At 36.0% G+C, this 19,881-nt stretch overlaps 4 protein-coding genes across 5 annotated transcripts; 1 reads left to right on the top strand and 3 right to left on the bottom strand.

The window, feature by feature from the left end:
• Positions 1 to 156: 156 nt before the first annotated feature.
• On the bottom strand, positions 157 to 7,601 carry Thor (eukaryotic translation initiation factor 4E binding protein thor). Its single transcript, XM_043420038.1, has 3 exons — positions 7,132 to 7,601; positions 959 to 1,114; positions 157 to 506 (listed from the first exon to the last, which is right to left on the bottom strand). Exons 1-3 carry the CDS (start codon positions 7,271 to 7,273, stop codon positions 457 to 459), a joined length of 348 nt encoding a protein of 115 aa, XP_043275973.1. The 5' UTR covers positions 7,274 to 7,601; the 3' UTR covers positions 157 to 456.
• A 1,784-nt stretch (positions 7,602 to 9,385) lies between these two features.
• On the bottom strand, positions 9,386 to 13,874 carry LOC122411300 (fumarylacetoacetate hydrolase domain-containing protein 2). 2 transcript variants are annotated; one of them, XM_043420036.1, is made up of 8 exons: positions 13,282 to 13,874; positions 12,774 to 12,970; positions 12,125 to 12,286; positions 11,935 to 11,970; positions 11,266 to 11,482; positions 10,662 to 10,996; positions 10,460 to 10,547; positions 9,386 to 10,189 (listed from the first exon to the last, which is right to left on the bottom strand). In XM_043420036.1, exons 2-8 carry the CDS (start codon positions 12,926 to 12,928, stop codon positions 10,127 to 10,129), a joined length of 1,056 nt encoding a protein of 351 aa, XP_043275971.1. In that variant the 5' UTR covers positions 12,929 to 12,970; positions 13,282 to 13,874; the 3' UTR covers positions 9,386 to 10,126. The 2 variants fall into 2 exon arrangements, with proteins under 2 accessions (XP_043275971.1, XP_043275972.1); XM_043420037.1 differs by lacking the exon at positions 11,935 to 11,970 and having other exon boundaries at positions 13,282 to 13,868.
• Positions 13,875 to 14,716: 842 nt separating this feature from the next.
• LOC122411297 (protein RFT1 homolog) lies at positions 14,717 to 18,552 on the top strand. The gene is made up of 8 exons (XM_043420030.1): positions 14,717 to 14,911; positions 15,341 to 15,543; positions 15,621 to 15,807; positions 16,213 to 16,497; positions 16,576 to 16,707; positions 16,804 to 16,935; positions 17,033 to 17,533; positions 17,830 to 18,552. The coding sequence occupies exons 1-8, from the start codon at positions 14,852 to 14,854 to the stop codon at positions 18,004 to 18,006; spliced, it is 1,677 nt and encodes a 558-aa protein (XP_043275965.1). The 5' UTR covers positions 14,717 to 14,851; the 3' UTR covers positions 18,007 to 18,552.
• On the bottom strand, positions 18,145 to 19,727 carry Lamtor5 (Late endosomal/lysosomal adaptor, MAPK and MTOR activator 5). The gene is made up of 4 exons (XM_043420039.1): positions 19,412 to 19,727; positions 19,277 to 19,338; positions 18,979 to 19,093; positions 18,145 to 18,434 (listed from the first exon to the last, which is right to left on the bottom strand). The coding sequence occupies exons 1-4, from the start codon at positions 19,444 to 19,446 to the stop codon at positions 18,371 to 18,373; spliced, it is 276 nt and encodes a 91-aa protein (XP_043275974.1). The 5' UTR covers positions 19,447 to 19,727; the 3' UTR covers positions 18,145 to 18,370.
• Between the last annotated feature and the right edge of the window lie 154 nt (positions 19,728 to 19,881).

Here is a 19,881-nt window from a genome sequence, read left to right as displayed (position 1 = left end):
TTACACCGAGGAAAAAATTTTAATGAAAAGTATTCCATGACTGAGGCTAAGAAATTATTGTCTTAGATAAAACGACTGTAAAAAACGAGTCTGAAAATGGATCAAAGGTTTAGAGCTATTTTTGTAGCCGAGAATCCACCTTTCTCTGACAATGTGTCAACTGTCACTCGTGCAATATATTTAACATTCTTCTACTGTACATTGTAAATTTTTTGAATTATCATTATTGTCGGTATACAAATTCAATAATATTTGATATAAAGTTCTTGGCAATTCTTCTTGTGCTCTTTCAGCTCTTTAGAGCCTGAGAACTCAATGAATTAGCGCGAATAGTTCATTCTTTAATTCGCCAATAGAAAAGTCAGCGTTTGCTCCTCTCCACGTTAGCATCCCGAGCAGAGGCGATAATGAACACATTTTTTTCACCACACTCTGTGGATTAATTCCGTCAAGCTCTCACATGTCCATTTCGAACTGTTCCGAAGCTTCTTCTATTACTGTGATATCTGAAAAAAATGTAAAGCGATCAAAAACTCGAATTTCTGCCAACATAAATGAAACATTTTCCAACAAACAATTCTACGTCAATGTACACAGCTCGAATGGGAGAAAACAACGTAATGAGCCAAAACGCCTGGTATTTTTGATTATTTAATAAAACTCGAGTTTCAGGGATAAAAATCCATGAGAAAAAATATTAAATTCCAAAGTTATCACAATTCTTTTGAGAATCGCTATTGCTTTAGAAATTCTTGGATTATTTGATAAGGATTTAATAAAAATTTCTCGAACCAATTGAGAAAAAAACGAGGAACCAAGATGTAGAAATTAAATGTGGGAATTTTACAGAGTATTTGCTGGACCTAGAAAACAACGGTGAATTTACTTTGAAATTCGAGTCGAGACTAAACCAATTTTCAATACGGTCGATCTTTATTCGTGATCTTCTCGAACTGACCTTTGGCAGTAACTTGATTGCAGGCAATCGAGCCAGTGATGGTGGGTGAACTCTTCAACAAATCCGCAGGAATTGAACACATTTTCGGCGGGGTGCGGGAAATCGGTGAATTCCTGAGGTTCAAGAGGAAAGCTCTTTCATAGACTATCCGGGTACCTGTAAAATCAGACAAACGATTATTAAGGGGTCTACCCTAATCAGACGACCAAAAAAAACTATTTTCACAAATTTTTTTGACCGATATAAATTGTAAATGGATATAAAAAGTGTTAGGCCTAAAAAGTACACTCTTAAAATACACAAAAATGTTTTTTTTTATATTTATTTTACTCAATTTTCGTACAGAAAAATGGGAGAGAAGACGGGTCCAAAAAAAGAGGGTTTGTGCCGTTGATAAAATCTCTGGAATGGATGATCGGAGAAGAAAATGGTTTTAGATTCAATAGGTAAATATAGCTACAGCGCATATCATACGATTTCTGATTTCTTCAAAAATGACAAAATGGCGGCCATTTTTCCAAAAACTACGTAAAAGCCCGTTTTTTTCATCGTTTTTTGCAAAATAAAAAATAGTTCCGCCTCAAAATTTCAAAATTTGTATCACAAGCGCTATAGCTAAAGTCATAAAGAGCACGTGGTAAATTTTGGTAAGGATCGGTTGAATAGTTTCGAGGATTTTATCAACGAACTGCCCAAAAAAAAACGCGTTTCGTTCAGACAGCCAAGTAAACGTTGCTCAAAAGTACACTTGGAGTGGTCAGATCTTTATAAAATTTAAGTACGATACTTTCGAAAAATGCAATAAAAAAAATCGATTTTTTGAAAACTCTAATTAAGGGAGACGGCTTAATAAATTATTAAAGCGTTGATAAAAGGCTATTTTGATTTTGCAAAAACTCGATATTCCATTCCTTCCGGTTAACTCGACGATAATAAATAAATAATATAAATTGAATTCGAGAATCAATTCTATTTCATGAATTACAATGAAATTGAATACGCTCCGAGGAAACTTGAGCCAAAATCGTTCATACGCAATTGAATTTCCATTGTTTTGACTTGAGAAGACTCCCTGAAAATAGCAGCTCCGATAACCCGAATATGCGAGGCGATCGTGCATCGACGAATCTAAGAGTGCATGACCCGATCTTTAGTCTTTGAAAAAACCTCACGTTCGTTTTATTTTTCACGTGTCATTTTTTCGCAACATTATTTTCTTCGACGCAAAACAAAATGATATTCTCCAGTGTTCGGCAGAGTCCAAAATCCGTCGATGTCGTTTGACTACGACGATTCATCATTTTTTTACAGACATTAAACCTCAAACATGGAGATTGAAATAAAGAGGATTGAAAAATGAGGAATATCATTTACATTGACGTTCTTTTCGTTGCACTCGAACGGTGCTAACTTTAATATCATACGAGGTCAGACGCAGTGGCCAACGAGATTCGTCCTCAATAGAATTAGTTGCGGCCACCAACGTTGCTTTTATACCTACGATTGGTACAACTCGACATATCGCTTGTAAATCATACTCGCCTATTATTATTAGTGTATTATATAAATAAATCGAGTGCATGAAGTTGAGAGGAGGGAAAATAAAAAAGGGGGTTTGACGGACGCGAGGGCACTGTTCCAATATATTCGTTGGAAGCAAGCAAGAAATGTGTTCAATGGGGAAAGGGGTCGTAAGTTTCAGGCAAATTTTTGTGACTGGAATTCGCAACGTTGAAGCTTCGAAAGAAATGAAAAAAGGTTTGTAATTATGCAATTTTTTATTTCACGCATTATTCGTGGAGGTTGAAAAACTACGAATTGCAAATTAAGGAAGATCAGGCGTTACTTGTTATACAAAAAAAAACAACTGAACGCTTTTTGCTCTTTCGATGATGGAAGAAACGAATAAAATTTATTCTCGCAATTATTAAAATTATGTGTAACTTGTCTGTTGAGATTGGTCAATTTTTAATATAATCATAGCGGTTATAATATTTTCGTATTTGAATCGTCAAGCGAACTGCGATAATTTTCTATTTATATGCCTATGCATATCTCTATATTTTAAACCAACTGGCTCATGGTGTTGTCAAACCTTCCACTGTTCATGTCGTTATAACTCGTTAACCTCAAATAAGACTTTTTCTTTTCTTTTTTTTTTCATTCCCAAGTCATTTTCGCCGGTAACAAGGCCTTTACAAGACATCATTCATGTCAAAAAACATTTTATTTTCTTATTCGCGTTTTTGGCTCTTTGAGTCGTGTTTTTTCTTAAGAAAGTCTTAAATTTTACACAGAATTTAAATGAGTAGTCGACTGACACACAACAAATTTTAAAGGTTTCGTCTTATTGATTATCAAGATAAACGTGCTTAAATATGAAGAAAAATATACACAGGGTTATAGAGACTGTGTGTAAAAAATCGTTCATCTTTCCATATAACGAATGAACGTTTCTTACGAAGTTTATGAAAAAGTACACAATAACAATAAACTAAGTGACGGAAGCTTGGAGAAAAATTCGAGACGATTGTCTTGCTAGTAATAAAGATATATAAAGACCTTAAAGATTGAACGAAATTGGTAATGAACACTCGTATAACCTCACATTTGCTTATTTCAGCATTTTGTTTCTTCTTAGCTTGGCCCATTCCTGTCATATAGCCTTCTGTCTTTTTATTAATACTTTTTCTTGGTCTGACGCGATTTTTTACATAAAAAACTTTAGTATTTTCGCCAGAGACGAATGAAATTTGGGGTTCATTCAGTGATGGATCCCCGATTAATTAATGGCTTGAAATTTCATTGGCCAAAAGATAAGTTGAAAAAATGTATTTACAATTTCGAATTAATGACTCTGACAATAACTTAAAGTGATTATATCCTTAATTAGGAAGTGAAAATCGACCTAATTCATACACCCGTAAAATACGATCCTTTGGAAATCGTCGTACAGGGAGTGTGCCTGCCATAAGGGCCTATGTAAAAGGCTTCAAAAAATGAGATTTTCGTTAATTGTTTTCTCGACAACCAGACGGTAGATCTCATAATAATTCCGGAAATAAATGCACGGTGTATTTTTCTGGCATATTTCCAAATTTCAACTCTTACAGTTGAAATTTTCGATTTCCATTATAGATTCGCGTGAACTTCCTTAATGAGGGAGCAGAATTGGGAATAACAAATTGTTTTTTTCCGCTCATGTCGTTAAATTCCAGCGTTGTAAACTTTAGAGTTATAAATATTTGACGAAGAAAAATCGTCCAGAGGGCAAGGACCACGAAAATTTCAATTTTCATATCCCACTGCGACAATCGTTTGTCAATTATTTTTTTCTAAGAAGTCGAACGTCCTTATAAAATAGCTACGACTGCCCGTAGACTTATCAACGTTTCTGTTAGCTCGGCGCTAAAGCAAATGAAAGAAAATCGATAAAAATTGAGTGTCGATCGCGCTTGACCTTCGTTACCGTGAAGCTGGTTTCTCATAATTCAGACGCAATATTGATCTTACTAAAGTCAAGATGACGATTCATCCATCCGGCATTACTTTATATTTTATGCGAGATTGATGTTTTCGAACGCCACATTTTTTCCTCCTTCCCTCTCCCTCGCACGCGAGGAACTTGCTGGGTCGAATGAAATGTCCGAGTATTTCCAGGTGTCGGTCAGCTGGAAATTTTTTGATAAGAGCCAAATGGATACCGAGAACCGAGGCTCCGTGAGCGCGACCCACGTTTTTACGTTATTCAGCGCGTTTGTCGAAAAGCCCGATAACCCGAAGTAAAATAATTCATCACAACGAAATTCCTTCAAAGATGGAGATTTTTGCGACTGAACAGGAGCTTCGAATAAAATGTGGACGGTGTAGAGAAACTGGTTCGACGCGAAATCATTTTTACATCTGTAATACACGCGCTACCAATCTCGAAGTTTTTATTCTATACTCGCTGTGTGCCGGGGTTTCGTGCGAGGACAAGCTCGCTCTTACTATAAATAGGCTCGCGCCGCTCCCGACACTTCATTTCGTCGCAAAGTGTTCCGTCCGAGTGTATTATTGCACACTGTCTCATCACATGGTATTCTCTATAACGATGAAAATGCCAGTATAAAAGTTCATTTTCGATGAAAAATCCAGCAGCATTTCGTCGAATTTATTCTCGTGAGGAAATTAAAATTCAGCAATGGAAACCAAGTTTTTAGAAATCCGTCAAACTTTCGTGGCCTCCCTTCGGGAGCTTTCGGCAAAAAATATCGAACAAAGAAATGAGACAAAACGATCGCCGAGGGTTTCAGACGTTGGAGAAACAAAAAATACTTTTTATTTCGCGAGTCTCATTCAACTTTTGAGCCGAATCGTATCGAACGTTGAAACATCGTTTAAACAGCCGGACAATTGATACCGAACTTTTGAATTCGAATGTACAAAAATATCGGGCTGTCAAACTGGGATTAAAATTTCAAAAATTCATTATTTCCTACTGTTTTTACGAACGTCTTCAAAGTTGTGAAATTCACCGTCAATTTATTTTCCGCAGTTAAATGCACTATCGAAATGGGCAATTGAAAATTATCGTAAAAGATGACTGCAAAGCGTTTGTAACGGCGAAGATACCAAACGAGTGTTCAAAGAATTCCTTTTTTATCTCCTTTTCTGTTCTGTACACTACTCTGCCCCTCCCCTTTCCTCATTCGCTATTCTTTCACACCCGTCGTCGTTCGTCGTCCGATAAAACTTTGCATGTAAGTGAGTGTCAAGAGTTAACCTATACGCGCAACTTAATTCGTGTATTGTGAAGATAAAAATTGCCGTTTGCGTTGGCACGCGCACGCACACCTCAATCTCCAACGGATAAATTATGAAATTGTTTATAGCTAGAGACAACGCTAAATTTTTCGATAAAAAGTAATAGAAGCTCCGACCGAACGAACTGTCGTCGAAGATACCACAAAAATCAACCAATAAAAATTTCGAAAGCACCAGCAGGTTATGTTGATTGGAGAAAAAATATTCCAAACACCCTGAGATCAAAATTCAAAAAATTCTCAAGAGCTTCGAATGGCCGTTGAAAACACGCAAAACACGTGAAGATTGTAAACATGTAAACATGTTTACGTGGTATTTTTAAGTAGGCAATGACATTGAATCGACTTATACGGAATAACACGACTGCTTCGGAATTCTAAATTTATTCCAACTATTTTCCAACAACGCATTTTCCTGACGAAATAAAGGGTCAGTTTGAATATCTTTCTTCGAAAATGTGCTGAATACGAATAAAAGGGGAGCTTCATTGACGATGCAGTAAATTTAAAAGTCGTCGAGCACCTGCGAGATTGAGTAATGGGCCTCCGGCGAAAAAGAGCGAGGAATGAAACATTGCTGACGTTTGAACTCGAAAAAATATATTGGTTAAAAATATGTTTTCGAATTTACTGAAGATTGACCGGATTATAGAAAAATACCGAACTCGCTTCATTTTTAACTTCCGAATCCTCAAACGATTCTCTATTATTTTCTTTGAAATTATAAATCAAGTGATGTCAAAAACATTATTTTTCTGATTTTTCTTTCAATTTTCCGTAGTTTATAGTAGAACATAGCTTTTGACAGAAATGCGATGGTGTAGGAAAATCATTCGATTGCGTCAGTTTTTTTGAATATTCAAAGTATTTCAAAAATCGTATAATTTCGTGAACGTATTCGCTACGAGGTACTTGCGGCAGTGAGTACGGCTCGCGGTGGGGATATAAGGCTCGTGTTGGACGTCTGTAAACATTCCCCGGTTGACCGAACCACGGACTCGGAAGCTTACGACTCCGGGACTTCGATAGAGTGAATTTGAAAGTTTTAAAACGTCTAAAAATTTCAATTTAGACGGCCATCAACATAATCGATTAAGAGATTTTGCAATTTACCATGAACACATTCTAATTTTCTTTTTCAAAAATCGAACCGTGGTGAAAAAAATATTTCGAGTGAAGGAAACGTAATTCTCTTTCCAGTTCCTACATCATGAACTTTTTAAGATTTCTTTTCAAAATCAATCCGATTTACGAAAAAATCGAACGATCATTCAATCGATGAATTTTCAAAATCGCTTTATTTGAATTCATAACCTAAATGAAATGCATTTGTGTCGATTATGTTGAAAAAAATAATGTACAACTAACCTCCCGGAGTAGTTGAATACAGGGTGCCCCCGGGTGTGGACGAATAATCCGTGGGCAATTGATTAGGGTCATGAATGACAATCCTCTTGGAGGGTATGTTCTGGCTTTGAGTCGCCTGCCTTGCGATTGGTGAGGCAGACATATCGGAATTGATTTGTTAGGCCTTGCGCAGACGTTTTTGTTTCTTTTGATAGTTAGCTCGAGGGCCTCGAAACCACGTGTCAGTGGGTTTAGAGCACGTTGAGAGGATAAAAAACACAATCACGCACTCCGACGTTTTACAAGTGGATACAATCGATGAATTATAATAATTGATTTATAATTTAATCGTTGTATTTCCCATGAATTTAATCAATTATTAATTAATTGTAGATGAAAAAAAATTTGTCTAATCCGATGATGTAGGAACACAATATTCCACTCCTATGATGGGAGAAATCGGACTGAAGACCGAAGCTCTTATACACCCTCCGCTCGTGTATCGTCTCTGCCTCTGCCCTCGCTTCCACTCTTCCCCCTCCCACTTTGTTTTTCGCCATGCTGGGTGTGCTTGTGCGACCTCACACTTTAAAATGCAATATACATTCACTCTTACCATGCATACAAAAGTTTTACGCCCTATCTGTTTCACTTTCTTCAGGCAAACACACACACACGAGATCTGGCAGATCTGTGGCTTTGTCCTCGCTGCGCAGTTTGCCTCTACGTAAGCTACTCTGTGATGTTTTTGTCACGCGTTATCTCGTCTCTCTTGCGCTCATGTGTCGCCTTTATCGAGAAATGCAAGCGTCTCACAGCACACGTATCGGCCGTTACCGCGGCCAATCGGATCAGCTGGCGGTGTCAATAAACCAAACAAAAAATTAAAGATCTTGACAAAATAGCTTTGAAACAAATGCAGCTGTCAAAAGTATAAACATTTTTTAATTATCGGCGGTCGGCGGTTTACCCATAATTTTTTTTCGAATAGTCCTCTTGTCGAATTTCAAAGTGAAATACACGGAAATTCATGATTTAATTAAGATTCATGTATTCTATTTAGACGTGTAAGTATAACACTGATACATTGAAGATTATATCTTTGGGTACGATAACCCGATTTACTTCGTTTTTATCGAGCATGGAAACCATGACAAATACTCGGAACAAACCGCAGCACCTTAGTCACGCGTTACGTCTCCATTTTATGATTGTTTGAAATAAAAACACTTTGTGGCGACAAGATAAAAAAATGCAATAGAGCGATTATACGAGAGAGCAAGAGAGACGAAATAACAAAAGGGCAGTTTGCAAAATGAGATATATGGCGAATGCAAGTGCATGAGGAATGATCAAACTAATAAAATACATTTAGAAAACTTTGGTTCTGTTTTTCTGATTCTTTTTTGGTCATTCGAAGGAATTTGAAATAAATATTGCACGTTTTTTCAAACAGGTGTTTATAAGTTTTATGACGAAAGATGTATGATGATAGAGTCGAACTTCGTTATGTTGTTATTTTCAGGGCTCCCTCAACTCTGATAATATGCCCTCACGTTCATTTTTTTCGACATTCGCCTTGTGTAATTTCAACAACCGGTTCCTCATTTCTGTTCGATTTCCCCTCCACTTTCGACTTGCTCCGATTCCCTCCTTGGCTTGAATTTTTTTTTCAATTTGTGGACGTGTCTTCGTCACTGTTTCGTGAGTTTCTGAATTGTGATCATGGGTGCAGGGAATATGAAGCAAAGGTAATAATTATGGTCTTCGTGGTAAAAATAATGAATTGATTTCGATCTTTACCAAGTTAAGGTTATCTATCACTTGCGTAGTGCTTGCGAGAGAGATAACTGCAAAATGGTTACACGTTTTACTCGGACATACTTGATTTTTTGAGAAAAATAAAAGTTACACCTTGTTCTCTAATAAAATGAGAATAGCGTGTAACTCATATTTTCTTTCAAATATATCAACCTACTCGGAATAAAACGTGCAGGATTTTTACCGACTGAACAACTGATAGATCACGCGTCGATCCCGAAATCCTGATAGTTGTTTGAAACCTAACTTCAACACCTTTCACAAAAATTGATATTTTTTCCCAAATGAGTACATTTTTTTGTAGAGGATATTTGCACCTGTCAGACCATTTTTTCAGGCATCAATCAATATTATTTCAAACTCAAAAAGGTTGAAGTCTTGATTTTTGTCATGGAAAGGACAAGTAATAACAAAAGGTTCACCAAATTTCGTAGGAAATGATAACATAACTGCATTATATTTCAGAATAAAGTTTGTATTAAATTCGTACAAATGCTTAATAAAATTGTACAACGAAAGTAACAGAGGAGCCATTATTTCCAAGGCTGCAGTATTCAATGTGGTTTCCAAAAACAGTATTGAAAGTATACAGTGATTCGAGAAATGAATAAAAAAAATTTAGATAACCGACAGTGCAATTCGAGCAATGATACTCGTTTTATCATGCTTAATGTCCTATTTCGAGAGTCTCTCGAATCTGGCTTGATAGTAGCGTCATTGCAGACACTTGGGAGCATGACAATCAGCATCATAATAGCCATCATTTTTTGGAGGCTTGACTTTGGTGATAACATCGTCATAAGTACTTTGGATTGTGATTGGTAAAATTCGATAAAACTGTGCAATATTTTCAAAAATATTTCGATGTATTTTCGTGGCCTGAATTATAGAACGAAGTTGAAAAAGGCTGCAACTTTTTTCGAAACAATGAGTTCCACTGGAGGAATTCAGGGAACGAAAAGACTCCGAGAATGTGAAAATTTCAACCGCTGCTCTTCGCGGTTTTACGAAAAACTGTTTGCTTTTGGTTTTGTGTAGAAAAAAAAAAACATTTTACCAAACTATTAAGTTTTTCACCAGGTAGTTCTTTGATTCCGAAGAAAACGTCGTTTACGATTTTCGGCTTTGTACGTCAACTTATCACAGAAGAAGACGATTTTCAAGACAGATATTGTGCAATAAAAAAATTCTGCAATCAGACGACGTTGTTTTTGAGACGACCGAGGCTGCTAATCTCCGTCTCGAGAACATCCCCTTTCTGTCAAACAAAAATACACATTTAATGAATAAACCATTCCGAATATTTGACCCAAATGTAAAAAATAACTATGCTTGGATTTTGAAACGGTGCCAAAAAAAGATTGATTCTTTGCCTGCTAAACAGACTTTTTCTTCGACAATGGCTATTCCCAAAGGATCACATGCCCCAAAATTGCTTAAAATACACAGGGAGTTTCATATTTTTTAAAAATTTCAACGATGAAACAAAGTTGGATAATTTTTTGAAGAATTGCAATTGTTTTTTCACCTTAAGATACTCTGGAGGATTGCGTGCAAATCCAACTCCGCCTGGAGTACCCGTAAGAATTACGTCACCGGGCAATAATGTCATGAATCTGAAACATTTGATAACAGTAATGTGAATTGAAGTCGTTGGCTTAAAAACATTTTTAACCATCATTTATTGTGTGAATTTATAAATTATTGAAAAAACATGTATTTATACTAACTGTGATATATAGGCCACGATATCGTGAGGTTTGAAAATCATTTCGTTCGTATTACCATCCTGTTTGATTTCGCCATTTACCCACGTTTTGACACTCAGATTATTAACATCCCCGATCGACTCTTTAGTAACAACAGCTGGTCCAAGAGGACAAAACGTGTCCATCGCCTTGCCCAGAAGAAATTGACCACCGTTCCTTTTGCCTTTCTGCCAGTCGCGAGCTGATATGTCCTGAGCAACTGTGTAACCGAATATGCAATCTTCGGCTTCGTGATTGTTGAGACCTTTGCACTTTTTGCCGATAACTATGGCGAGCTCGGCCTCCCAGTCGACTTTCTATAGAATAAAACTTTAAGATCAGTCCATACTTTGAGGATTGTAAATGGTGACAAACCATTTAATTTCGTGAGAACATGAAAAATTATTTCTGTCAGGCAAACTGTCAAGTTAAAATAAAAAAAAGAATGAAATTTTTAATCTCTCTTACATGATGGACAATTTGAAAAAATTTCCTTGGGTATTTCAAGAGAAAAAATTCAAAGAGAAATAAAGTATATTCAAAGAAACCGTTTTTCTTCCATTTCAATTTATTCACTTCTACTTACATCGGATATTGATGGCAGCACAAGGTTATCCGTAGGCCCAATAATATTGCTTGGAAATTTGCTGAATATAACAGGGCTGTCGGGTGGTTTGATGCCTTGCTCTGTACAGTGTCCGCTGTAATTGAGCCCAACACAGGCCAATTTGTCCATTCGATCTATGGGTGCGAGGAAATGGACTTCTGATTCTGCTATACTGCTTCGTCCCTCCGCTATGATTCTATTAGTCATTTCAGATACAGGTAAAATATTAGCTTCACATTGATTTTCATTCTTAATCACTCGTACAGAGGAATTTTCACACAACAATAATTATGGCATCCCATTTTCAACAGTTTTTATCACACTATACGGAAATTCATAACACTTTTCTTCACACTGTGGATATTTTGATTATTCAGTTTCAAATGTTTACCGTTTTGAGTGGAATTTCTATGAAAATTCAATCGTTAGTTAAAAAAGGATTTTTCAGGCATTCGCTTGTAGGAAAAATGATATGCAAAATTATCTTTACAATTTGGAATCAGTGTAGTAGCAATTTTCATTTCAATTATCTAATCACTGAATAATAGTTCACGATATTGAACATTTGGCCAGGGGAAAAGAAAATAAACACGTAAATAATTCTTAAATCACAAAACAATTGTTGGGTTCACACTTCTTGGGACAAACCTCTCAACCAGTGCCTTAAAATTGTCGTTTTCCTTCCTAAAGAAATATGAAGCATTTTTAAAACAGAAACCTCTATGAATTGTTCATATTAATTAAGTCAAAGTATAATATTACGTGGCCAAAAATTTTCGTTTTCTGATGTATTGAATGAAACATAGAATATCACTCTGTTGGACATGTTTTTTTTTACCTTTTGGCTTTATTCAGAAGTTCATCTCCGCCTTCGAGAAACTTTTTTAAATTGTTAGGAATTCTTGAATTTACAGCAGAGACGTCAATAATATCACCACCTGGTTGTAACTGAACACCGAGATGTTGGGGTCCTCCATTTTTGTTGACAAATTGCACAAACCTTGAATATTTAAAGTTAAAACAACTTACATGAATTTCTTGAATTTTTCTTCATTACAGTGAAAAATAATAATATTTCACTTATTTTTTAGTAATTTACATAAACATTTACATAAACATAAACGGTCCAATTATATAAATACATTTTTTTCATGTCATTCGATTTTTCGAATTTCCCCTTATTAGAATTGGACTAGTGCAGATGAATTGATGAAAAACAAAAAAACGGTTATGAATTTTAAAATAAACGATTAAAAAAAATGATAGAGAATGACTCGACCTTCAAGTGGCTGCTTATTTTGCAGCACGTATATCTATTGCGTATCATAAAAATTACGAAAATGTTTCATTTTAGCCGAATTTTGTTGAATTACAAAAAAAAAAAAATTTCAAGATCAAAAGCCCGCATAAGTATTGACGTAAAAAAAGAACATCGAGGAAAGTACAGTGACGATGATAGATAATTATAGGGTTCATTTATAACTCACCTCATGTTCAATGCCTTGGTAGATGAAAAATTTCTGACTGCGATACGTGTCGCGAGACCGGCGATTATTAACGAATTCGTATCACTTCTACTATTCACTCGTGATGATACGAGGCACGCCTTGGCAAAAATACGAAATCTTCCGCGATAGGGCATTTTTATATAGATTATGCGATTACACGAGATTCAGATAATGCTCTAAAATAAAAAAATAAAAATATATATACCCATGAGTTTTCAATTTAATTGTAACTCTTACAGAGCGAGAGAGAGAGAGAGAGGGATGGAAATAAACGTTGATAAGAAGTTTATTTTAAACACAAGGGAAAGTGAGGTACAAATATGGAAATCGAAAGCGATCGAAATTGTGAGAAAAAAGATCGAAATTTTTTTTAGTCCGCGATGTACGGCTCTCACTTTATCGATTGATCAGAATTTCCTCGCCTCGAGCGAGATTGTACGAGATTTTTCGAGTAAATAAGGACTCGATGTTTTGTCTAAATACTTGCCTTTATCAATGATTTTTCAAATCGGCTTGATATTCGAAAAAACGATTATCAGCTATTGATGTATCAAGATGATTTTTTGAAGAGTGTAAAGTAAATGATGCGAGTAATACACCCCGTGCAAAGGACGTGCGCGAACTGAAAATCCTCGGAGCCACCGCTTCTGCTTAGTGCTTACGTGTGTATTGGTAGAGATTTTTGTCGATCGAGAAAGAGAGAGCAAGAACGAGAAAAAAGTGTGTGTGAAAGAGAGGGAAAGCTTTACGGGTGTTTTTGTAGTACAGTCAATAGAAAGTCCGCGGGGGAGATTTCCCGCGTAACTGTACGAGACAGCCGCGGGGATAAAATTTGTTTTTCTCTTGCAACATTTCAACGTTTGATTTATTTATCGAGATTTCGTACTGGTTTAAAATTTTCTAAAAGTCGTCAACCTTTTACACGGCGGCGGATACATTAATATGTGTGATATCTATATATATACACAACACACAAATATGCTTGTGTGGCCGCAATGCGAATTTAATCGATGGAACGATGACATAACTGGCCTTGTAATATGAATGTTAACTTATCTTTGGATTGGTTGGATTTTGGATTACGGCTTGTGATGATCTGAGGCAACCTCGCCACAAGTTCCGGAGTTTGACGCGGAGCGTCAGCATTAACAAGCCGACGAAAGCGCTCCGACAAAAAAGCGGCAGCGAAAACAACGCATCACTTTCCGATTAATCGAGGATTAATCCCGCCAAAAGAAATACAGCCAAAGCTGCTGCGGCGGATTAATCGAAAAAAGAGTGTTCAAACAAAACAGTCATTTGCTGTGATAACCAAAGAATAGAAGAGTGCGAATAAAATTCTATATTTTATCATATACAGATATTGTGTGGTGTTAGTTATTACATCAAAACCCCCACAGATCCAAGCGTCTGGCATTTTTTTTATTGGTAGGATTTGGTAGACACATGCTCAATATGTTCTGGTATTTTGCATTCTGTATTTACTCTCTGCGGTGATAATATTTAAACTCGCACATTATCGTGCATGTCCGTTCGGAAGTGAACGTTATCAGAATGATGCATATGCAGCTAGCTCAAATACCTGAATACAATTAATGAATTATTAATCAAATATCGAATATTTTTCGGAATATATACAGCCGAAACAATGTGTCGCAGCTTTTTAAATTCTTTTTGTTGTACTGAGCGAATATAGATTCGATAATTAGATTTATAAATTGTTGCGCACATTCCGAATATCCATTAATCCTCCGAAATATTCCAAATTCCAATTATCCTTCAATAGTAGAGAACGTTCAATTCGAGCAATATTTGTAACAAATTTGTTCGAAATCGTTTGTTTGAGCACCGTTCTGGCGCTATTCCACGACTGGTGATCAGCTGATTCGACGTGGCGTTTTGTATGGATGATTGATGAACGACGTTCGAGGACGAGAGAATATTAAAATATGGCGACGACAACACGTCCAGCCACGCCGATAGAATATTATTTTTCATTAGTCTGACACATGAGACGAGGCTCTGTCTCTTGGACAGCGTAACTTCATTGTGTCAAAATGGCACAGAACATTTTGAAAAGCAGTTTAGAAAATGCTTCCTTCAATATTGTATTTCAGGTTAGTTGAGAACATTTGATACACTTGTCAATTTGAATCTATCCACTCTGTTTTAAATAAAACTCAACTGTTATCACTATAGTTGATATATATTCAAGTAATAACTACTATATCTAGAATTTTTTATATATAACTATTACTATAATTATTCTATCAACTCTATAAATAAATTTTTGTGCTACCTCCTTGTAGACAGTGAGTCTACAGGACTTAGCTGACTCGCTCATTCTAAGTTTTCTCAAAAATGAGTTAATTCAAATTTTTCCTATTTTAATGTCACCGATTAATGATTTGCCCAAAATAACCATTTGTGTCAATAATTTTTCAAGACCAAATCTCATCCTTGCATGCTAAAGAAACAACACTTGGAGTAATTATTTAGCTACAGTGATGAATAAAATAGTTTTAAATAGATTTTTTATTTTCCAGATATTATGTCGCTGTGTAACTTTTGTCCTAAATGCCTTTGTCGTGCGGCACGTCGGTCAAGCGGTATTGGGCGTGATGAATGTCAGATTACTACTCCTGGAGTCCATGATACTGTTCTTGTCTCGAGAACCATTCATGAAAGCATGTCTGACCAACACGGCTGATCATAATTGGGCACAAGTCGTTAACTTGTTATGGCTTACGTTAGTTGGGTACAATTGGCGCTAAAATTATGGTGTTCCTTTTGGGGCTTTAAGGAGTACCAAGACTATTTTCACAGGGTACCCATATGTGTCATAATGTCATTGATTTTCGGGTACATATGGCTCTTCACCCTCACTACCACCGAGGCTCTACCATCCTATTACTCGTTCGCTGTCGTCGCCGTCGCTATTTCCTGTATCATTGAACTTTCATCTCTGGTCGTTCAGCTTGTATCCAGCGCCTTCCTCTTCGTCAGACTGAAGGTATGCTACTTGTTAAATACCAAGACTCTTTTCGTTTATAATTGCACTTCTTTACAGAAGGCATGAACAAATCTTGCCTTATGTTAAAAAACTTAAATAGTAGATAATTATAGTACTGATAGGTTTGCATGCATTTTGTATCTCTCTGATATCACTGTTTCAAAATTGCTCGGACTATTGTATTAAAAATAGCAATATTTCATTATTGAACTTGAAAAAAGAAGCAAAAATGATGGTTCGGTCAAACTAAAACTGGAGTAAATTTCTGTTGAATACTTCGATGTGAAAAACACATTTTTTGTCATATTGTGTTATTGTTTTTACAAAATGATGATTAAGGGTTCCAAATATGAACGTGTTCATATTTTTTCCATATGTTTAATAACAAGGTTTAACAAATTTCAGATAATTCTCGACACAGCAATGATCGCTTTTCGAACTCTCACATTCGTTCCGTTGGTTCTATACCGACCTGAAAATGCTCTCCTCGCTTTCGGCGTTGCACAGCTAGTTGCAGCGATATTTTACACAATCAGTCATTACACTTATTTTCATTATTACATTAAAACGTTGAACAAATCGAGCAGAAAGAGAAAAATGTCAGTACGCGATAGTTCCGACGAGCTGGTACCAAAAGAATTTCCATTTCATTCGGTGAAGGATTTTTTGCCAGGACAATTGCAGAACAGCGTACGTAGTGAATGATCGGAAAACAGTAAATTCGTATTTTTTCATAATTATTGTTTTATCTGAACGATGTCCAAGCAGGGAGTTCGTTTCGACGAAAAATTGACTGTACTGACGTGGAGCTTTTTCCGGCAAGGCATACTCAAGCAAATATTAACAGAGGGCGAGAGATTAATTATGACGATACTTCCAGTATTGACGTTCACCGAACAGGTAAAATCTCAATATTAAATCGTTATCACTGATATTTTTCCATTCTAATTCTTGTAGAAAAATCTACTCTGTCGATTCTGTTCGATTTATTTGCAGGGTACTTACGAGGTTGTGAATAATTTAGGATCTCTAGCAGCAAGATTCATCTTCCGGCCGATCGAAGATAGTGGCTATTTTTATTTTACACAAATGGTCAAACGTGATCAGTCATTATCGGATCAAAACCCGGTACGTTGTATCTCTTTAACTTTCGCGTAAAATGAATAGGAATATAAAATGTTGTCATTCGATTAAGGAATAGTTATTTTTGTTTATTTTTTGACAGACAAAAATCCGTGAAAGTGTAAATGTACTAACGCACTTGTGTTCGACCGTGGCTTCGTTGGGCCTCGTAGTTTTCGTATTCGGTCAATCATACTCGTCAACTCTTCTGTGGCTGTACGGAGGGGCCAAATTGACGACAAGTTTGCCTGTTCTTCTATTACGTGCGCACTGTTTGGCAGTTTTACTTTTGGGAATAAATGGCGTTACGGAATGTTATACGAACGCAACAGCGGACAGCGTGACGATAAACAAGAGCAATCTCATCATGATTTACGAATCGGCAGCTTTTCTCTGCGCCTCTTATCTCCTAGCAACGTGGTTCGGCCCCGTTGGCTTTATTTTCGGTAATTGCGTCAATATGGGACTCAGGATTATTCACTCGACTATGTTTATCAACAAGCGACACCGTGATACGGTTTATCGTCCGCTCCGCGGCATCGTTCCCACACCCGTTTTCACTTCGACTCTCATAGTCTCGGCTTTGGTAACGAATATATCTCAAGTAAGATTTCTCATTTCTTTCAGAAAATTTCAGAATAACATTTTTTTTTATACTGTAAAAATATTGATTTCTGAACAGCTTATTACGTTAGAAGAATTCGTTGGACTTTCGGCAGTCCAACGTCCAAGTATTATTTTACGAAATTTGCACTACCGACTACACACGTGAATCATTAAGACCCATGTGTGTAGCCGGTGAACGAAGGAATGAAAAAGTGAACGAGGCTTTTTACATGTGTTTTAAAACATAAATATTTTCAGCTAATTTTAACTCTTAAAATGTGAATTTGTTTTTAGGCTTATCTATTTCCTGAGGAAAAATTGCTCCATCTGCTCGTTGGTATAGTGATGTTTGTCGTAGTTTTATTGTCCTGGGTCTACGAACACGACGAACTTATAAAGATAGCGGTAAACAAATGGTACGAGCGACGAAATCGTCAAAACGCTGCAACGAGTAGTAGGAAGAATGATTGACCTTAATTAAAGTACTTAGTTGATCGAGTGAAAACAAAAAAACTAATAAATCGAAACGTCCGAAAATTGTTAGTCGCGTTGAGCGCGAAAATGACAAAAATCCATCCATACTGTAACGAGCTGAATGAAAACTGATAATTGACTATCATATCGTAACTTTATTTCATAAATTTGCACAATTTTATCAGTTTTTCCTTATCACTTACTCGTGGTCCATGAAGATGTCGTCTTCATAATTATGAGTGTTTTGCCAAGAATTACGATTCGATTTTTCATTCGATAAATAATTCAGCAGGATATTTGTTTATACAAAAAAATAAAAACGTCGATTTTTGTCGCGCTTACGCCAGAGATGCTCGAGTTTTCAGTGGGTGGGATTTTTGTAAACGGCCCCGATCATTGGCCCTTCACGCCGTATCAGGCATTGTCTGTTAAAATAATTTGTCATTTTCTAAAATATTTTTATTTTCGTGAACATTATTGTGTCATTGAACGTTTATCATGAAGTGTAAGAATTGTTATTATAAATCATTATTTATTTCAAAACGTTTTCATTATTATTCAAATTCCATTTACCCTTCCCTGTCGGAGGGATTCAAACAGTGAATGCAAAATTCATCAATGCGTAAAACAAATCGAAATTGAATCAATCTTTAAAAACATGAAATTTTCTCAGCAAGTATTCGCAATGATTGTACGATTTAATTTCTCTCCATTTTGTTGTAAAAAAGCAATACAAGTAACGTCAGTGAGATGGTACATGACTTTTGATTCTTGCAGAATGCCTAAATTAATTTCTATTTATGTCTTCAATTTAAAAGTCAAACATCGTTGAAATTCTTGAAAACAGTTGTGAAATTCAATAATTTAAAAGTTTCTCAAAATCAAATGTCAAATGATTTTATTTGTGTGTAGTCTTTCATGTATCATAGAAACTATTACAATGTTGTTAAGAATAGTTTGAAAAAGTACCTCGTGTCACTTTCCAAACAAATTGTAGGAGCTTCCGATCCAGGCTGAAGTTTGCTGGCTTGATCCGCGATGGCTGCTATTAATCCAGCGCTGTCAGCAGATGCAGTTCCTTTGACTAGAGAAACATGATTTTGAATTCGTATGAAGATATTTTGGTTTCGTGATGATTTTTCAATGTAGCTAGATTGAAAGTTTTTCCGAATATGATAGTAAAACATAATTAACTTTTTTTGAAGTTACCATGCTATTTCTATGTGAAAATATGGAATGAAAAAATGTTCTTACAAATTGTACATACCTCCCAGGCAAAGACCGGCTTGATCTGCAAAGACACAGCCTGTGACACCTTCAGCATTGGTTCTATATGTGGTTATATACGTAAATAAATCAGTCAATGAGTAAAAATGAAACAATAATATGCTCCATAACTTACATGTCTTCCATCATTTTTTCAAGAGCCCGCTCCATTTTATAGAATTTTATGAATCTTTTCCACGTAAATGAATTACTACCACTTATTTTTACGTTAGTAAGAAAACAAATCGACTGGTTTCATTTATTCGCAGCCGTGACAAGTGGTATACGGATAATAATGCGATGACGAAGTATGCCGAAGATTAGACAGCTGATTCAAGCCAACGTCATAATACGCATCACACCGATTGAACGACAATGGCAGAACGAGATGAGCATTTCTTAATTGTATTCTGTATATGATGAATGAATATTTTAGATAAATGAAAGGAAGATTAATCTCGAGCTTCTGCTGATAATGGCCAATTGATTATATATATGTATGAATTTAAATCGTCATTTTGAGAAAAACACTGATCGATCTTCTTACCGACCGAGACAACTCGTGAAAAATTTGTCCAGCTTTTTTTATTATAGACGAGGCGTTGT

The sequence above is a fragment of the Venturia canescens genome, chromosome 5 (assembly GCF_019457755.1).
Source record: "Venturia canescens isolate UGA chromosome 5, ASM1945775v1, whole genome shotgun sequence".
Classification (NCBI taxonomy): domain Eukaryota; kingdom Metazoa; phylum Arthropoda; class Insecta; order Hymenoptera; family Ichneumonidae; genus Venturia; species Venturia canescens.
Note: the sequence above shows the minus strand (reverse complement) of the source record. Positions and strands in the feature narration are given on the sequence as shown.

Excerpts from the sequence above, each read along its gene's own strand:
- Thor (XM_043420038.1), bottom strand. The coding sequence starts at position 7,273 with ATGTCTGCCTCACCAATCGCAAGGCAGGCGACTCAAAGCCAGAACATA. Across the intron at positions 1,115-7,131 it reads GTATTCAACTACTCCGGGAG|GTACCCGGATAGTCTATGAA; the intron begins GTTAGTTGTACA and ends CTGATTTTACAG. Across the intron at positions 507-958 it reads CAATCAAGTTACTGCCAAAG|ATATCACAGTAATAGAAGAA; the intron begins GTCAGTTCGAGA and ends CATTTTTTTCAG.
- LOC122411300 (XM_043420036.1), bottom strand. The coding sequence starts at position 12,928 with ATGCCCTATCGCGGAAGATTTCGTATTTTTGCCAAGGCGTGCCTCGTA. Across the intron at positions 10,997-11,265 it reads TGCTGCCATCAATATCCGAT|AAAGTCGACTGGGAGGCCGA; the intron begins GTAAGTAGAAGT and ends TTTATTCTATAG. Across the intron at positions 10,190-10,459 it reads ATCCTCCAGAGTATCTTAAG|AAAGGGGATGTTCTCGAGAC; the intron begins GTGAAAAAACAA and ends TTTGTTTGACAG.
- LOC122411297 (XM_043420030.1), top strand. The coding sequence starts at position 14,852 with ATGGCACAGAACATTTTGAAAAGCAGTTTAGAAAATGCTTCCTTCAAT. Across the intron at positions 15,808-16,212 it reads TCCTCTTCGTCAGACTGAAG|ATAATTCTCGACACAGCAAT; the intron begins GTATGCTACTTG and ends AACAAATTTCAG. Across the intron at positions 16,708-16,803 it reads TATTGACGTTCACCGAACAG|GGTACTTACGAGGTTGTGAA; the intron begins GTAAAATCTCAA and ends ATTTATTTGCAG.
- Lamtor5 (XM_043420039.1), bottom strand. The coding sequence starts at position 19,446 with ATGGAGCGGGCTCTTGAAAAAATGATGGAAGACAT. Across the intron at positions 19,339-19,411 it reads GAAAAAATGATGGAAGACAT|AACCAATGCTGAAGGTGTCA; the intron begins GTAAGTTATGGA and ends AACCACATATAG. Across the intron at positions 18,435-18,978 it reads TGTTTGGAAAGTGACACGAG|ACAATGCCTGATACGGCGTG; the intron begins GTACTTTTTCAA and ends TTATTTTAACAG.